This window comes from Maniola hyperantus, chromosome 23 (genome assembly GCF_902806685.2).
Source record: "Maniola hyperantus chromosome 23, iAphHyp1.2, whole genome shotgun sequence".
Lineage (NCBI taxonomy): Eukaryota > Metazoa > Arthropoda > Insecta > Lepidoptera > Nymphalidae > Maniola > Maniola hyperantus.
The window spans coordinates 6,007,603-6,023,068 of NC_048558.1; the positions used below are offsets into that span (position 1 = coordinate 6,007,603).

The following is a 15,466-nucleotide window of genomic DNA, read 5'->3' on the forward strand; positions in this document are numbered from 1 at the left end:
ATCCGTGTTTTTTTCTGGAAAACACAGCTCTAAAACTGGCCATTTTATATTATGAGCCATAGGTATTAAGGAGTCATTAGATAGCATTTACCTCCCCTACAACCTTCCAAGAGGATCTTGACGTTTTATTGATTAACCTGGATATTATAAAAAAGAAAAACTGAATCACATATCAAAGTACCATCCAGGTACAGCTTCAACAGCTGGATCTAGATAATTCTATTACCTCATGTTATAAAGAATTTTCAGAAACCGCATCCGAGCAAAGCTGGGGTGATCCCGCTAGTTGACTGATGACTCTACACATATCTACATAAACTCCTTGAGTGTACATGAAATGGAATAAAAGGGGAAAATTAAAATATACAAGTTAAGATTCGCTTTGTCAGAAGCACAACAAAATGCCAGCATTAATAAATTAAAGGATATCACCGAAATAAATGTTCCCGATTCCAAGATTGGACTGAACAACAAAATTTACAACCAATTCGTGCTTCACCGACTTTTTCATCCGGACCCCAACTGTTAGGCCTTGAGATCCGCACTGATCTGAATGCTATGAATAGGCCAGTCATTTTTTTTCTTTCGTTATATCTTTTGTGTCGCAGGAGTTTTATGACTTGTCAGATCCTTTGTGACCAAACTTGTATAATTGGTTGTGAAGAAGAAATTGGAATGCCAGATTCCACGGTCATCGATTGATTCAAAATCTCATGGTTATGTATAAGTCAATGGAATTTAGGAGAAGTTGATTTGAGAACTCCCGATTAGGGGTTCAATTGCAAATCAACAAATCGCTGAATCTGGTGTAAATTGGTCGGAAATGCTTAGAATTCTTTCGATTCCTTAATTGTACGACTTCTTTTACACCAAAGGCATGTATGGAAGACTGTTTTTAACGCCGTTTTGGCTAGAAACTTTGGAATTTTTTGGGTCGAACTTCTTCCTTATCACCTAGATGTCTGGTATAGATTTTCGTGGAATAGTGTTAAGAAGGTGCTGGAATGGCGACTTCGCACCGGAAGACGCAGCGTTGGAAGACCCCCCACTAGGTGGACGGACGACATCAGACGAGTCGCAGGGAGCCGCTGGATCCAGGCGACGCAAGACCGTGGCGTGTGGAAGTCCCTACAAGAGACCTATGTCCAGCAGTGGACGTCTATTGGTTGATGATGATGAGTGTTAAGAATACTGCCTACATTTTCACGCCGAACAGTTCAGCTAATCTTAAGTTAGGTGTTAATATATAATTTTCTCTTCTCGTCAACAGATTGGCGGCAGCGGCGGCGGCAGCGGCTGGCGCGACCAGCGAGCTGAGCTACCTTGCAGCGCTCCACCCCGCCTACCGACCCGTGCCCTACGACCATCCGCTGTACGGCGCTAACACTTTAAGAGGTCAGTAAAGCTTCATACATTCATCATCATCATCATCATGATCAACACATCACCGGCTCACTCATCATCACTACAGAGCGCGGGTTTCCTCTCAGAGTGAGAAGGGTTTTGGCCATAGTCTAGTCACACGCTGGCCATGTGTGGATTGGTAGACTTCACACACCTTTGAGAACATTATGGAGAACTCTCAGGCATGCAGGTTTCCTCACGATGTTTTCCTTCACCGTTAAAGCAAGTGATATTTAATTAATTAAAACGCACATAATTCCGAAAATTTAGAGGTGCGTGCCCGGGATCGAACCCCCGACCTCCGATTAGAAGGCGGACGTTCTAACCACTAGGCTATCACTGCTTTCTACATTAGTCATCATTAAGAAAATAGCAATCGATCAAGCGGTTGCAACACATCAACTGACTGCACTCGAGTTCTCGAGATATCTACTGGTCTGGTGCAGTCATCCTTCTTCTGGCAACTGCAGTTCAGTGCAGAAGAAGTATAACTGCGGAAGGAACTGAAGGAGGTTGTCAGTATTCAAATACTGACGATAATTGCTCAAGCACTTGACAACGAAAGCTTGAGCGATACCTACTTGTAATTCATTCACCGACCAACCCGGGTATAATATCGGGTTTTCATGGACACCTTGTCCATGAAAACCCGATATGAAGTAAATCAAATCATTTACAAAATGATTTTCAACAGGACTGAAAAACTGCCAAGTCCCCATAACTCTCCGATACGATATCGCACTTTCGTCCTTTACTCCCACGCTCTAACAATGGAGGCTTGGAGAGACAAAACGCATGACGGCAGAAAGACACGTTGGATAGATACCCACTGGTGCCTCACTTCATACCACCAAATCTAAAAGGAAAAGCTGACTGACTGACTGATCTATCAACGCACAGCCCAAACCACTGGACAGATCGGGTTGAAATTTGGCATGCAGATAGCTATTATGACGTAGACATCCGCTAATAAAGGATTTTTGAAAATTCGACCCCTAAGAGGGCTCAAATAGGGATTTAAAATTTAAGTAGTCCACGCGGACGAAGTCACGAGCATAGCTAGTTTGTACGTGATTTTTCGACTGCATCGCACGTTTTAAGTTTGAACGCAGCATCGAACTTCCGAAACTGACATGATCGCTGCGACTGGAGATTGTATCTGTGCAGAGTGGAGCGTTCAAAAGTGGCATTAAGCTTCTGAAAAGCTGACGACCTCCCTGGCGCAGTGGTAAGCGCTATGCTCTTATTAGTGAGATTTCCTGGTTTCGATTCCTGGCAGGGATTTGGAATTTTATAATTTCTAAATTTCTGGTCTGGTCTGGTCTGGTGGGAGGCTCCAGCCGTGGCTAGTTACCACCCTACCGGCAAAGCCATGCCGCCAAGCAATTTAGCGTTCCTGTGCGATGCCGTGTAGAAATCAAAGGCCATGGCTTTATTAAAAACTGCTATACTTACCCCTTCCAGATTAGCTCGCTTCCATCTTAGACTGCATCGTCACTTACCACCAGGTGAGATTGCAGTCAAGGGCTAACTTGTATCTGAATTTTAAAAAAAGTAACTAAAACGCCGATCGCTGACGCTAAAACTATCGTTTCTGATATGGCCCTAAGAGAGATTTTCCACATGCTTCCACACCGCTTCGTGTTGCTCCATGCCCTTATTCCCACCTTGGAAACAATGAAAGGTGACTCTAATCGAGTCTCAAATGCAGTTCCTACAACTTGGGAACGTTATACTGCATTGATAACGATGTAACGCTATACCTTATGCAGATAACGAAAGTAAAATAACGCGATTCGCGTCTCGTACTTCAGCGCATACGTCGTGAAGTTAGTGTCTTCTTTATTTACAACTAGGGTTGCCACTTTATTGAATTTCTCCCTTAAATTTCAATTTTTATTTTAGTAACTGTAACCAATCCCATCTTTCTAAATACATAAAAGGAAAAGGTGACTGACTGACAGATCTATCTATCAAACTACTGGACGGATCGGGCTGAAATTTGACATGTAGATATGCTATTATGACGTAAGCATCCGCTAAGAAAGGATTTTTGAAAACTCAACCCCTAAGAGGGTGAAATAGGGGTTTGAAATTTGTGTAGTCCACGCGGACGAAGTCGCGAGCATAAGCTAGTCAATCTTTACGTCCAAATGATTGTGTCTGTCTGTCTGTTAAATTCTCTTTAGGAGTTATATGCATTTTAAGTAATGAAATATCACTTGCTTTAACGGTGAAGGAAAACATAGTGAGAAAACCTGCACTCCTGAGAGTAGGTACTTCATAATGTTCTCAAAGGTGTGTCTGCCAAGTCTGCCAATCCGCACTTGGCCAGCGTGGCAGACTATGGCCAAACCCCTTCTCATTCTGAGAGGAGTCCCGTGCTCTGTAGTTTGCCGGCGATGCATACATACTTACTTTTTAACAAGTCTTCACTCCAAGCCCCAAGGTCCCAGCTCCCAACCCCTCGTTCCAGAAACTCATGCCAATTTCAACCCGTGACTTAAGCACCTTCCGTCCTTTAATAGCCTTTAACGTATCTGACATCACAGTTACCTGTAACTCATTTTGATCTTTAATCTCAAGAAAATAGGATTCTTATTCCATTGATGGCAGTTAGGGAACGAATGGTGGCAGTCGTGAGTTCAAATCCTAATTAACACCTCCGTGTATAGATAAATTGCGATGATACCGTATGGATGTGCCGTTTGTAGGTTTTTTGTAAGTTATTTACGTTCCGTACGGAGTTTTAAAGTTTTACAAAGGTTTTTTTTCTCGTCGAAAGGTTTACATTGACGATTTCATGTTACTATGTAAGTAGTACTACAATAAATTTCCACATCTGGAAACTGTAAGAAAATGACAATTATTCAATATTCAGGCTTCAGGCATGTCTCTAAAAGAGACCTATGTCAAGCTGTGGACGTCTATCGGTTCATGACGATGTTGGTGATGATCCAAAATTTGATTGTTCCTAGAAGGACATAAGTAAATACTGTTTTGAATTGAACTCGTTGTTAAATAATTTTCTTAGTTCTGCAGTTCAGTGCTAAAATTCTTTGTCAGGTTTTCTCCCTCAAGAGTTTCAAAAGATTTATCTCCAAATTAAATTGAAAAATATACAAAAATGCCCTATATTCAATACATACGTATTTCCAAACTTTATTGTTCACAAAATAAAACTAAAACTTTAATATACTACTAAAAGTAGAAAATTGTCTCTTCTCTCAAAATTACAGGAATTGGTTCGTAGCTAAAGCATGATACGATCAAAATCGCAACAGTGTTTTGTACCTGAAATGGTTCCCCAGTATCCTACAGACTATAGCTTAGTATAGACATCATCATAAAATCTGCTTTGTACATTTTACTTGCTCCTGAGTGCATATTAGCGATTCGTCGTGCATGTTTGTGTTGGTTGAATATACGATCAAGTTTGTGCTTGGTGTATCTAAATGCAAGCAGTTCTCGCGGTCGTTATGTGAAATGCTTTCAATGACTGTTTTTCCTTATTCAAATTCTCCTTGTATTCGGACAAGTAACTAGTTTGAACGAGTAAAAATTATTTTATAGTGCCGCAGGTGGGGACATGTTTAATAATAATTAATTAATCGTCAGTTTTTACTTTTAAATGTCCCCGGCTGAGATACCTACTATTTAGCAGTAAAGTTATATTATTTCTTGGTTTTTGAGCGGTCGGGTTTCTTTTTATTTAATAATTATAAATTTTTATTTATTACAGTTAGTCTCGCTGTAGATTATTTATTTTCTTCTTCAATATAATATCTCGTTATAAATTTATTTTAGAATCTATAGGTACAGACAGCCCTTTCATATGATATCCCACTTGGTATAATAATCTTACTTTGAAAGTTGAATTAATTTTTTTGTGATGTGACCACAAATTCACGGTTTTCGGATTTTTTCCTTTACTTGTGCTATAAGACCTACCTACCTGCCGAATTTCGTGATTCTCAACGGGAAGCACCCTATAGGTTTTTTCAACAGACACGACAGAAAGACAACAAGGTGTTCCTATTTCCTTTAAAGGTACGGAACCATAAAAATTATAGTAAGTATCTTCTGGTATCGTAAAGTTAATCGAGGGATAAGCAAGTCTCAATTATTATTATTTTATGCGGCGGATAGAGGATAGACAGGTGACAGATGCGTAGTTCAGTAGGTTTGTAGTTTATAGGACATACCATCCATCCAGTGCAGGAAACCCGAGAGGCCGATTGAAAATTATCGAGCACTTGATCACTGGGTAAACAATGCATTACACTAGGTCGTTATGCAGGAGGTAGACAAGATTTTTTCTAAAAAATGATATGAAATGTGCACATTTCATACTCTGTAGATTAGTTCGAAAGTTAAACTTCCCGGACAGTATTACTACTGTCCAGAAAAGTAAGTATGTAATTTCATTTCTGGACAGTAGGTATTACTACAGCTGTCGAGGAAAGTAAATTTGAATTTGGAATAAGCTTTCTTCCTGAATATCTTGTATATTTTTAACCGACTTCAAAAAAGGAGGAGGTTCTCAATTCGTCGGAATCTTTTTTTTTAAATAAAATTTGATTGGACACCTAATTTGAGAGCAGAGGCCGAATTAGCAAAAAAATTTTTTTTTTAATCTACTTGTTTTATTTTTTAGAAAAGCACTATACATGCCTCGACCGGGAGTGCTTTTCTGGCCTCATGTCATAGACGTCCTCGCCAAGGCTCGGCCATCTAACTCACACTCGACCAGAAAAAGCTTACTTCCCGGTCTCGTGCAGGAATCTACTATTTTAAAATAGTCTAGTTTTTTTCATGCACTAAAATAACTACTTATAATAGCTCTGAAATTTAGTTTTTACCCAAGCTGTTAGGAAACTCAGTTCAATCAATATATCGAGTGATGATAAAATAAGATTTCTTGAAAAGTTCCTCCTTAAATTTTGATGGAAGAGACAAAAAGTTTGAATAAAATCATCAAGAAACAGATTAATAAATAAACTGATTTTACTTTACTTTTTGACGTAAGAACTTCTCTAGGTGCGTTGGGCGATTATAGAACGGGAAAATCTTCAAAGTCGCGTCACCAACATGCTAATTTTATAATTTTAGAAATTTATTTAAAAAAACGCAACTTATTACATAAGGTTTAATTTTTAATGTAAGAGTCTCCTATTTTTTTCATAGTTTTAAGTTTCTACTCTACTGTCGGCAATCTCTACTGACTGCCAATTATATTGTTAAGAAATTTTAAGCCAATTGAAGAAAAGGGTACTAAATTATAATGAAAACACTTTTTTCGAAACCAATCGAAACAATTTAACTTAAATACCTTAGCGTACAGACAACACGATCGCAGTAGAAGCAGAGCCAGTTAATTTTTGTAATAACTCGAATGCCTCAAAAAACATGACAACGATTTACAATGAAGCCATTAGGTCGAAGTATTTGAGCGCAAAATGAAGCACAATTGAAATTCTTGACGTATTTGTGGAAGAGGTACATTTTATTACTTTGTATAAACCAGAGATGGGCAAATGCTACTTTTGATCATCCAAATATCATTTGGTGAAATTATTATTTTTCTTCACAGTATACCCATCACACGAAATTTTTCACAGCAAGTGATTTTACAAGTGAATTATGATTGTAAGTGTGAAAATTCGCTTTCCGTGAAACGTAGCAATCGATTGCTGGCTATATTAATTGAACTAGATGTTTTTCACCGTGTGCAGTGTGCATGTGAATTTTAAACAATAAAGCGGAATTACCTAAATGTGATAATTTTTAAATTTTGCATCGTTACTTTTTACAGGCTATTTTAAGTAAGTTAGCAAGTGTTAATAAATAATTAATAAAGAAAAGTATTTTCATAATTATTATGAAAAGGCTATTCACGTGATTTTTCACATGCTACCTGTGATATGGTCCATCTCTTGCATAAGCCAGTTCATTTATTTTAATGAATTAGTTTTTCTTTAGTTCTTGCTTTAATTAATCAGTAAACGAAAGGAGCTTTTTAAATTGTTTAGCCTCAGTGATGAATGCTGTAGGTCTGATTTTAATTAAGATTATTTCTTTCCCCCGAAACCATATCTGTATTATGGATTTTACCTTGTTTTTCTTTACAATGTAGAACCCCACTAAATAAATAAATTTTAACAAATTTCACGTGGAAAAAAGGTGGTAGGTCAGTTATTTGTGAGCTATCCATTCATATTATGATTGCTTTACAGCGCTTCATCTTATTAAGACGACAGAGCTTTAGATCAGCTCACTGGCAGCACCAGCTTAAGTAGCTACGGACCTTCCAAAGTAAAGTCCCTTCCAAAGTTTTAAAGTCATCATCATCATCATAATCAACCGATAGACGTCCACTGTTGGACATAGGTCTCTTGTAGAGACACGCCACGGTTTTGCGCCGCCTGAATCCAGCGGCTCCCTGCAACTCGTCTGATATCGTCCGTCCACCTAGTGGGCCTTTCAACACTGCGTCTTCCGGTGCGAGGTCACCATTCCAGCACCTTGGAACCCCAACATCTTTTTGTTATTATTATTAGAGATAGCGAGCAAACTAGCAGGCGGGTAACCTGATGTTAAGTGATTATCGCCGCCCATGAACATTTGCAGCACCAGAGGAACGATGAACGCCAATGCGTTGCCGGCCTTTTAGGAATTTGTTGGTCCACCCTTTGAAAAACCCCATGTTGTAATCTAGTGGGAACACCGACGATGGGAGTTGGTTCCACAGTTTGCACGTGCGTGGAAAAAAGGGTCTGGCGCAGCGGACGGTCGAAGTGCACCAGACACCCAGGTGGTGAGGATGAAATTCCTTACGGTGGCGCGCGGTGCGGTTGTAGATAAAAGAGGGTGGAATGAGGTCAAAAAGTTCTTCAGAGCACTCCCCATTATACAGGCGATAGAACACGCATAGAGAGCTAACGCCTCTGCGGTGCTCCAGGCTTTCCAACGAGCCGGACATCCATGTCAGCCATGTGGGGAGCGACTTCTATCCATCGGATATGATAACAGCTCCGCTGGCAAACTATGAAGCTTTGAGGGCAGTTGTCTTTGTCTGAGAAACCGTAACGTCTGCTATCCATTAAACCGGAGCGGAGTGGAGAACTGGCTATCTTCTAGAGTCTATCGGTTTTACGAACTATGTGCCCTGCCTATTGCCACTTCAGCTTCGCACTTGAGCTATGTCGGTTTTAAAGTAGTTATATTTTATTATGTAATATTTGCGCTGTCGCATAAGCCCATCCAAAATGAAAAAAATGGCACCTAATTGAGCGTTATCTAAAGACGTGTAAGGAGACGTCGGCGGCCCGCAGTAATCCGATCGCGATTGCGATTTTTTCCTTTAACCGTAAACAGTTTCGATTCGACGTAGAAATAACTTCGACCGTGAAGGGTTGGGTTTCTTGCGTGTGAAAGGGTTTTTGTTTTATTAATTCTTCTTTGTTCAGACTTTTATAACCAAAATTTTGTTATTTGAAACCATTTTGGGAGGTATATGTTATATATATTATTATAAATACTGCCCAAGAATTTTTCGGAACAAGGTTACCAATTACCTCTAAGAAGTATTACGCACAAGGCATAGTAAGCAAAATTGTTTACGGGCTGTTACTCGGTTGTACAAATGAATGAATGAATGAATAAATGAAATATTCTGTGCTGTACATCATTACCAAAAAGAAAGACATAAAAGTAACACAAAATAGTTGTACGATTATTAGCGGCCTTATCGCTTTGAAGTGATCTCTACCAGGCAACTAGGTTGAGGAGGATTTAATGACTAGTGAGAGGTGAGACTATTTGAGGATGTACATAACAAAGCCGTGCCGCCAAGCGATTTAGCGTTCCGGTACGATGCCGTGTAGAAACCAAAGGGGTATGGGTTTAATAAAAACTGCCATACCCCATCCAGGTTAGCCCGCTATCATCTTAGACTGCATCATCACTTACCACCAGGTGAGATTGCAGTCAAGGGCTAACTTGTATCTGAATAAAAAATAAAAAAATAAATAAAATAAGTTGTCAAGAAATTATACTTAAATATATTAGTTAGTATATATAACGTAAATTATATCTAAATAATGATACTTACAGCTTGATCATACTAATTTTTGTTGGAATTAACGAATTCTAGTAAATAGGTACTAATTTAGTTCAATCTGGCTAATTCCGTTATACACAATCTCTAAACTAAACTAAAATGGCATGTCTAAATCTATTGCCATCCCTTTCATAGTGTCGCTTGCGGAAAAGGATAGCACTAGATTTAGAAGACCTGTTAATTTAGTTTAGTTTAGAGATTGTGTACATGAGAATCGGCCCCAATGTTTACTTTATAATCCCAAAAACTAATGTTTTCATATTATGTACGTCTTTTTCTTAATTAATTGATGTATTCTGTTTTTCTCTTAGCATTTCCTTTATTAAGTAATTTTATTTTCTTACGTATGAGTCGAATTCAATAGATATCCTTCAAAGTTGGTTAAAAAAGAACTTTCATACTGACAGATTTTTCATACACGATTGCTTCAATTAGACAATCGATACCTGAAATATCGACATTACAATTTACATTTAACCTTTAGTTGTCTGAGTTTCCGTTTTTTTATTTTATTTTAAATAATAATTAATACGTTACGAATATTCAATATCAATTAGCTACCGATCAGTTAATATGATATCCATTCCATTAAATTTGCCTCGTTAAGTTCTAGAGCTAATTTAAATTCAATGTAAAAAGTGATAGATCAATTATTTTTGTGCAATTTTCCAAAGTCCATGGTAAGTACCTATTGAATTTAATTCTAATTAATTAAGGTTTAAGTAATAACCAGCTATAACTTCACCCTTGCCTAGATTTTTTGTAAGCAAAGTAGTCCAAGAACAGACTATTTCTAGTAGATGCAAAAGAATTTGAAAAAGCACACATGACGAATAATCATGATACATTAAAACACGCTTTTTTTGAGAAGAGTATAACTCTTATTTTGCAAAGGTATCCATAATTATGTATTACGAATGTCTTAACCCGGAAGAAAGTTTCGAATAGCATTCTAATCAGGAATACGTCTAAATCTAGTAAGAACGCAAAGTAACTTAAACTAATAGGAAAAACAATCAAGTGGTGTTAGACAACTTCTAAAAGCGGTGTAAGAAATTATAATCAAAATAAAACACACATTCAGTTACCTATACTAAAAAATATTACCTGAGTGGTTACGTAAAAAACATCTAAAACCCCTAGTGCACCATCAAACCGGATCTTTTATGCAAAATATTAACCATCATCAGTGGACTGCGAAATTTTGCAACCGAAGTGACAAGCCGAAACTTAATAACTTACTCAGAAATTCACCAACAAATTGGGAGCCGACTCGTCCGACCAGCTCCGTAACCCTATACTGGCGTACCGAACTCCACGACACATATAAATTGTGTTTTTATTCAAATCGAGCCTACGTGCTGCGATAAAGTCCTTTTAAAACAAATAATTACAGGACACTCAAAAGCCAAACTCAAAGGGAATCATACCTTAACGTTTATTTAGAAAGCTTAAAGTGCTACAGACGATGCATAGAATCATCGTACAAATAATGACAAAAAGCAAAAAAACAGAAGAACACGAGCCTAAAAGCTACCGCTATAAAGATGTTGATTCATTGACTATAATAACAGCGCAGAGAAACTAAGCGTAAACTTGGCATATTAAAAGTTAAAGCTAAGTTATCAAAATGCAAAATTACCACTTTAATGATGATAATATAAGCATCTATTTCCTTATATTAATCTACAAACATAGATCGACTAGTTAGAAAACCTATATTAAATCTTTTGACACATCATAAACGGCTTGGCACATTTTTTGAACGTTTTTTTGCCTTTCGGTAACATTGACGAAAATTACAAGGTGCTTGGTTTATGATTTTTATTTTTAAGGCCTTCAAGGAGACCCGGTCATGCACGGTTGATTAAGTTCTTGTATTTGCCTTAATGGACTCGTTTACACAGATCCCCTTCATTACGTGTTAAAGAGTTTTCTTGGTGGTACCTTAATTACTTTATCTACCTGACAGGTTCTGCGAGAGCAATTTTTAGAACGATTTAATAAACCTCGGCATGCAAAACATGAGTACGCGGACTGTAGTAAAAAATATCGAGAAAACGATACGGGTTAATATTAACATTACACTAATAAAAATAGTAACAGAGATTCGCAATCAAGTGGTATCGATTCGCAATATTTTTTTAAGTCATAAACTGTTTATGTGGCAAGTGTGAGATTATAAAACCGCCGAGAGCTGATCTCGTAAAAGTCGATACACCGAGAAATTATTATAAGCGTATTCGTATGCGCGAAGCCGATATGAGCGTCTTCAACCTTCGATAATCGTAAATTAAGGACCAACTCCAGGTTAACCGAGCGTAAAAACTGTGAACGAAAGATTGAGAGTTCATGTTACTTCCCAAATTAAAATAAGACAAAAGCTTACGTCGATATAAAAAGAGAAAGAATGATAGCAGATGTCAAACGACTGGACAATGATATTGATAGATTGAAAATATCTTTTAGTTAATGGACCATATAGTGGGTTAATTGAAATAAAATTATTGAGGTAGAGAACAATTTACAATCAATTGTACTCGAGTAGATTCTTGAAATGATGTGTTTGCTGGAGCTTGAACGCCAATGGAAGATCTGACACTTGTCTGTTTTTCTAATTGGTTTTGTCAAAGTGTTCCGTCTCTGGACCCTAATCTTTGTCAAGAAGGAGCGAGCAGTGAACCGGAACGGGTTTTAGAGTGAGACGCAGAGATTGCGCTCGAGCATGACAAGTGACCGGATTAATGCATTTTAAACGTGGAAGGCTTAATTCTGATCTCGGGTCCTTTAATTGAATGACTTTTTATACCGTTTCACCGAAATGGAGGTTGGAATAACTTCACGGGTACAAGAAATGGTTTGTATTAAATTCTTGGCTTCTTGGGTCTTTTATATGGAGTATATATAAGTAGTAGTTTAGCTGGACATAATTACAGGGCAGGGTAATTTTGACATGTCTTTTATGCTGATTTGTAAAAATCTTAATGATAACACTGTTTTTGACGATTTCGAGATTAAGAAAAATTCTTTCAACCTGTCTCAAAAGTTCAAGTATTTTTGCAGTTATTAGCATTTTGTTTTCTCATGAATATATTTTAGAAACTAATATCTGTGTCTGTGGTTTAGTCTGCTAAAATATTAGTTTCAAAGTGAATACACGGGTTCAAGGATTTACATACAAACCTATAAACTTAACGGAAATATGGCAAACCACAAACACAATTAATAAGCAAAGAAAATTTCATTGAATTTCTTAGTTAATATTCAAATGAGAACCAAACTTTAACTATAATTGTATGGAGAGCGCTACCCTCTACTTTTAATGTGGATACCTTTAAGACAAGAGTGAATAGGCTTCTTCTAGACAATCGCGCTCCATCTTAGGATGCATCATCACATGCCAGCAGGTCTGATTGCAGCCAAGTGCTAGTCTATAAATTAAAAATAGTTCTTTGCAACGCTCTATGGAAACTTCTCCCAAAGCATTCTTGTTACTTATTTAACCGATACGCGGTAGTAAGAACTTCACCTAATAAATCACAATGATTCACTTACAAAAATTTTAAGTACTTATTATTACGTAATTTTTTCTTTTTCTTCAACCCTGAATTTGTTGAAAGCCGACGCTTGATCTATCGATATGTTCTATTTTGTTTTTGATATGGTCTTGAGAGCCACTGATGTGATCATTCCTCACCATCATATTATGATTGACGACGTCCATAAATGATCGGTGTACATGCTGGGTCTGTGAGTGAAACCATTTAACAAATACGTAGGTACGCTATGTTATTTAATGTCGATAATTTCTTTAAACTTATCGAGTTAGCATTATTATTATTTATCACATCCTTGCTTCCTTTTATTTTAACTTAATGTTTCCATGTTCTTTTTAACTCACGTTTTATTTCAAATGCATCTTTAGGATTTTCACATTGCTCACATACAATTTCAAATCATCAAGTGTTTGTTATTTTTGCTATTATTTTGTTTTGAGTTATTGTTTCTGCAAGCTTGTTCACTGTCATTATCAAACTTTTTCGTTTCATCTAGGAATTGTTATAATTAGTTTAATTTCATCATCATGATCAGCCCATCGCCGCCGGTCCACTGAGCCTCTCATAATGAGAAAGGTTTAATGTAAGGAATTTTAATTTACAGTTAGTTTAAATCACAAGCTTACATTTAAAAAAATCTTTATCAAAAAACGGTTGAAATAATAGACAGTCAAGCAAATAATAGTTACGAAATGTTTTGAATAATAGTCTTCAATAATTTCCTTCGTAAAACCTGTTTGATCATGTCCGATAAAAAAAACCGTGAGTCGGCAACGATTGATCCGGTCTGTATCGAGATTGAGACATCTTTGAAACGAGTTCCATCTTATTGGTGTAAGCTTAAAAAGAGGCTGAGTGATAAGCGGTAGCGATTTGATATTTATTTATTTTAGGTATGTTGTGTTCGATATCGTTATTATTTGTTTCATCATTAATATAATGTTACTTAAAGTGTTGAATTTGTCTGGATGAGTTTAATAAGATTGTTTTTCACAATTTAGGCTAGATAAAAAATTAGCGGAAATTCATTTATCTGCGCAGATAGAGCGTTTCCTTCATATTTTTTTAAAATAAATTTATTATTAGCGGACACACGCTAAATTTGACGTCCCTAGCCTAAGTTATCGAGAGCGGAAGGTCCAGAATTCTTAGTTTAGAGCTCTGCTTTCAAAGCTTTTGCATCTCACAAAATAATTTCAACTTGCGTGATTGTATGATGCAAAAGATTAGATCTCTACAAAGACTCATTCAAACTACAAACTTAATTTAATTTATTCCCGTCACTTTTAGTAGTAATTTGCATATCTATAAAGTTGGAGAACTTCCCTTTCTTTGCTTCCGTTTCATACTACATCATCCATAAAAAATATATTATTTATATTTACTACTTAGCACAAAAATTAGACAATCGCCATCGCTCGTGACTTGTACTAAACGGTTCCGCCCACGACACACGCACATAATTGTTCTCAGAAACATTGATTCCAGTTTTTTAAACCCCGCTTCGATAGAAAACGTAATTACTTCATGTGTTACCCGTACGAGGGTCTAATCCTAATGCGCCTGGCGTTTCGCCAACGCATGATTCGATACATCGATACAATCGTATCGCGCGTGGAAATCGATTTTAACGGATTTCATTAAGTCGTTGCTTAGAGCGATCTTTATAGTAATAAACTTGTAATCAATAGGGTCAGTGACCGTTAACCATTTCTAATAGTTACTTTTTGGTTTTTTTCTGTTTCTTGATTGGATGATGATGTGTTCGGGAAAATTGTTGTAGTAATGAATTGATGTAAGTAATTAATTTTTTATTGTTATTTATGTATAGAAAACAATTTGCGATTGACTCGATATATTAAAATTTTAACGGTTAGGTTACTTGTATAATAAAAATGTGGTTTTCACTAATTAGTTATTATCTTAGTATTATTTGCATTTGAGCCTAGACCTGGTGTATACTGGGCAATTTTATAAAATAGATATAGACTTTATGACTATAACATTAAATAGAGAGCTGTGCAAAGTAGTTTTTTTGCATATACATACATAATTTCTCATATTAGGTCTACAGCTAAGTCAGCCTATGCTATTGTCCCGGCAGCATCATCGCTTAAATTATAAGTTGATTTAGTTCTATATTGAAGCCATAGTAGCAGATCTTACAGTTCTTTCTGAGTTCTTACCACACTCGTGCTTGCAAAGGTACCTACTGAACTGAGCTATATACTTTGTGAAGACTAGTAATCTTTTTATCTTACCCTAATCTAAATTATTCATCAGCATCAATTCATAATTCATTCAACTTAAAGTTATTTATATTTGGATAAATATAGTTTAATATTTTTAGTTCACCACGAGGTAACTTATGTTTTGACTTTCG

The 15,466-nt window shown here is 36.8% G+C and overlaps 1 protein-coding gene across 1 annotated transcript in view; it reads left to right on the forward strand.

The window, feature by feature from the left end:
• ci (cubitus interruptus) overlaps positions 1-15,466 on the forward strand; it is a 152,411-nt gene that overhangs the window by 113,310 nt on the left and 23,635 nt on the right. The window contains exon 4 of the mRNA XM_069506480.1: positions 1,271-1,395. Coding sequence (XP_069362581.1) covers positions 1,271-1,395 — 125 coding nt within the window. The remainder of the gene's footprint in view (positions 1-1,270; positions 1,396-15,466) is intronic.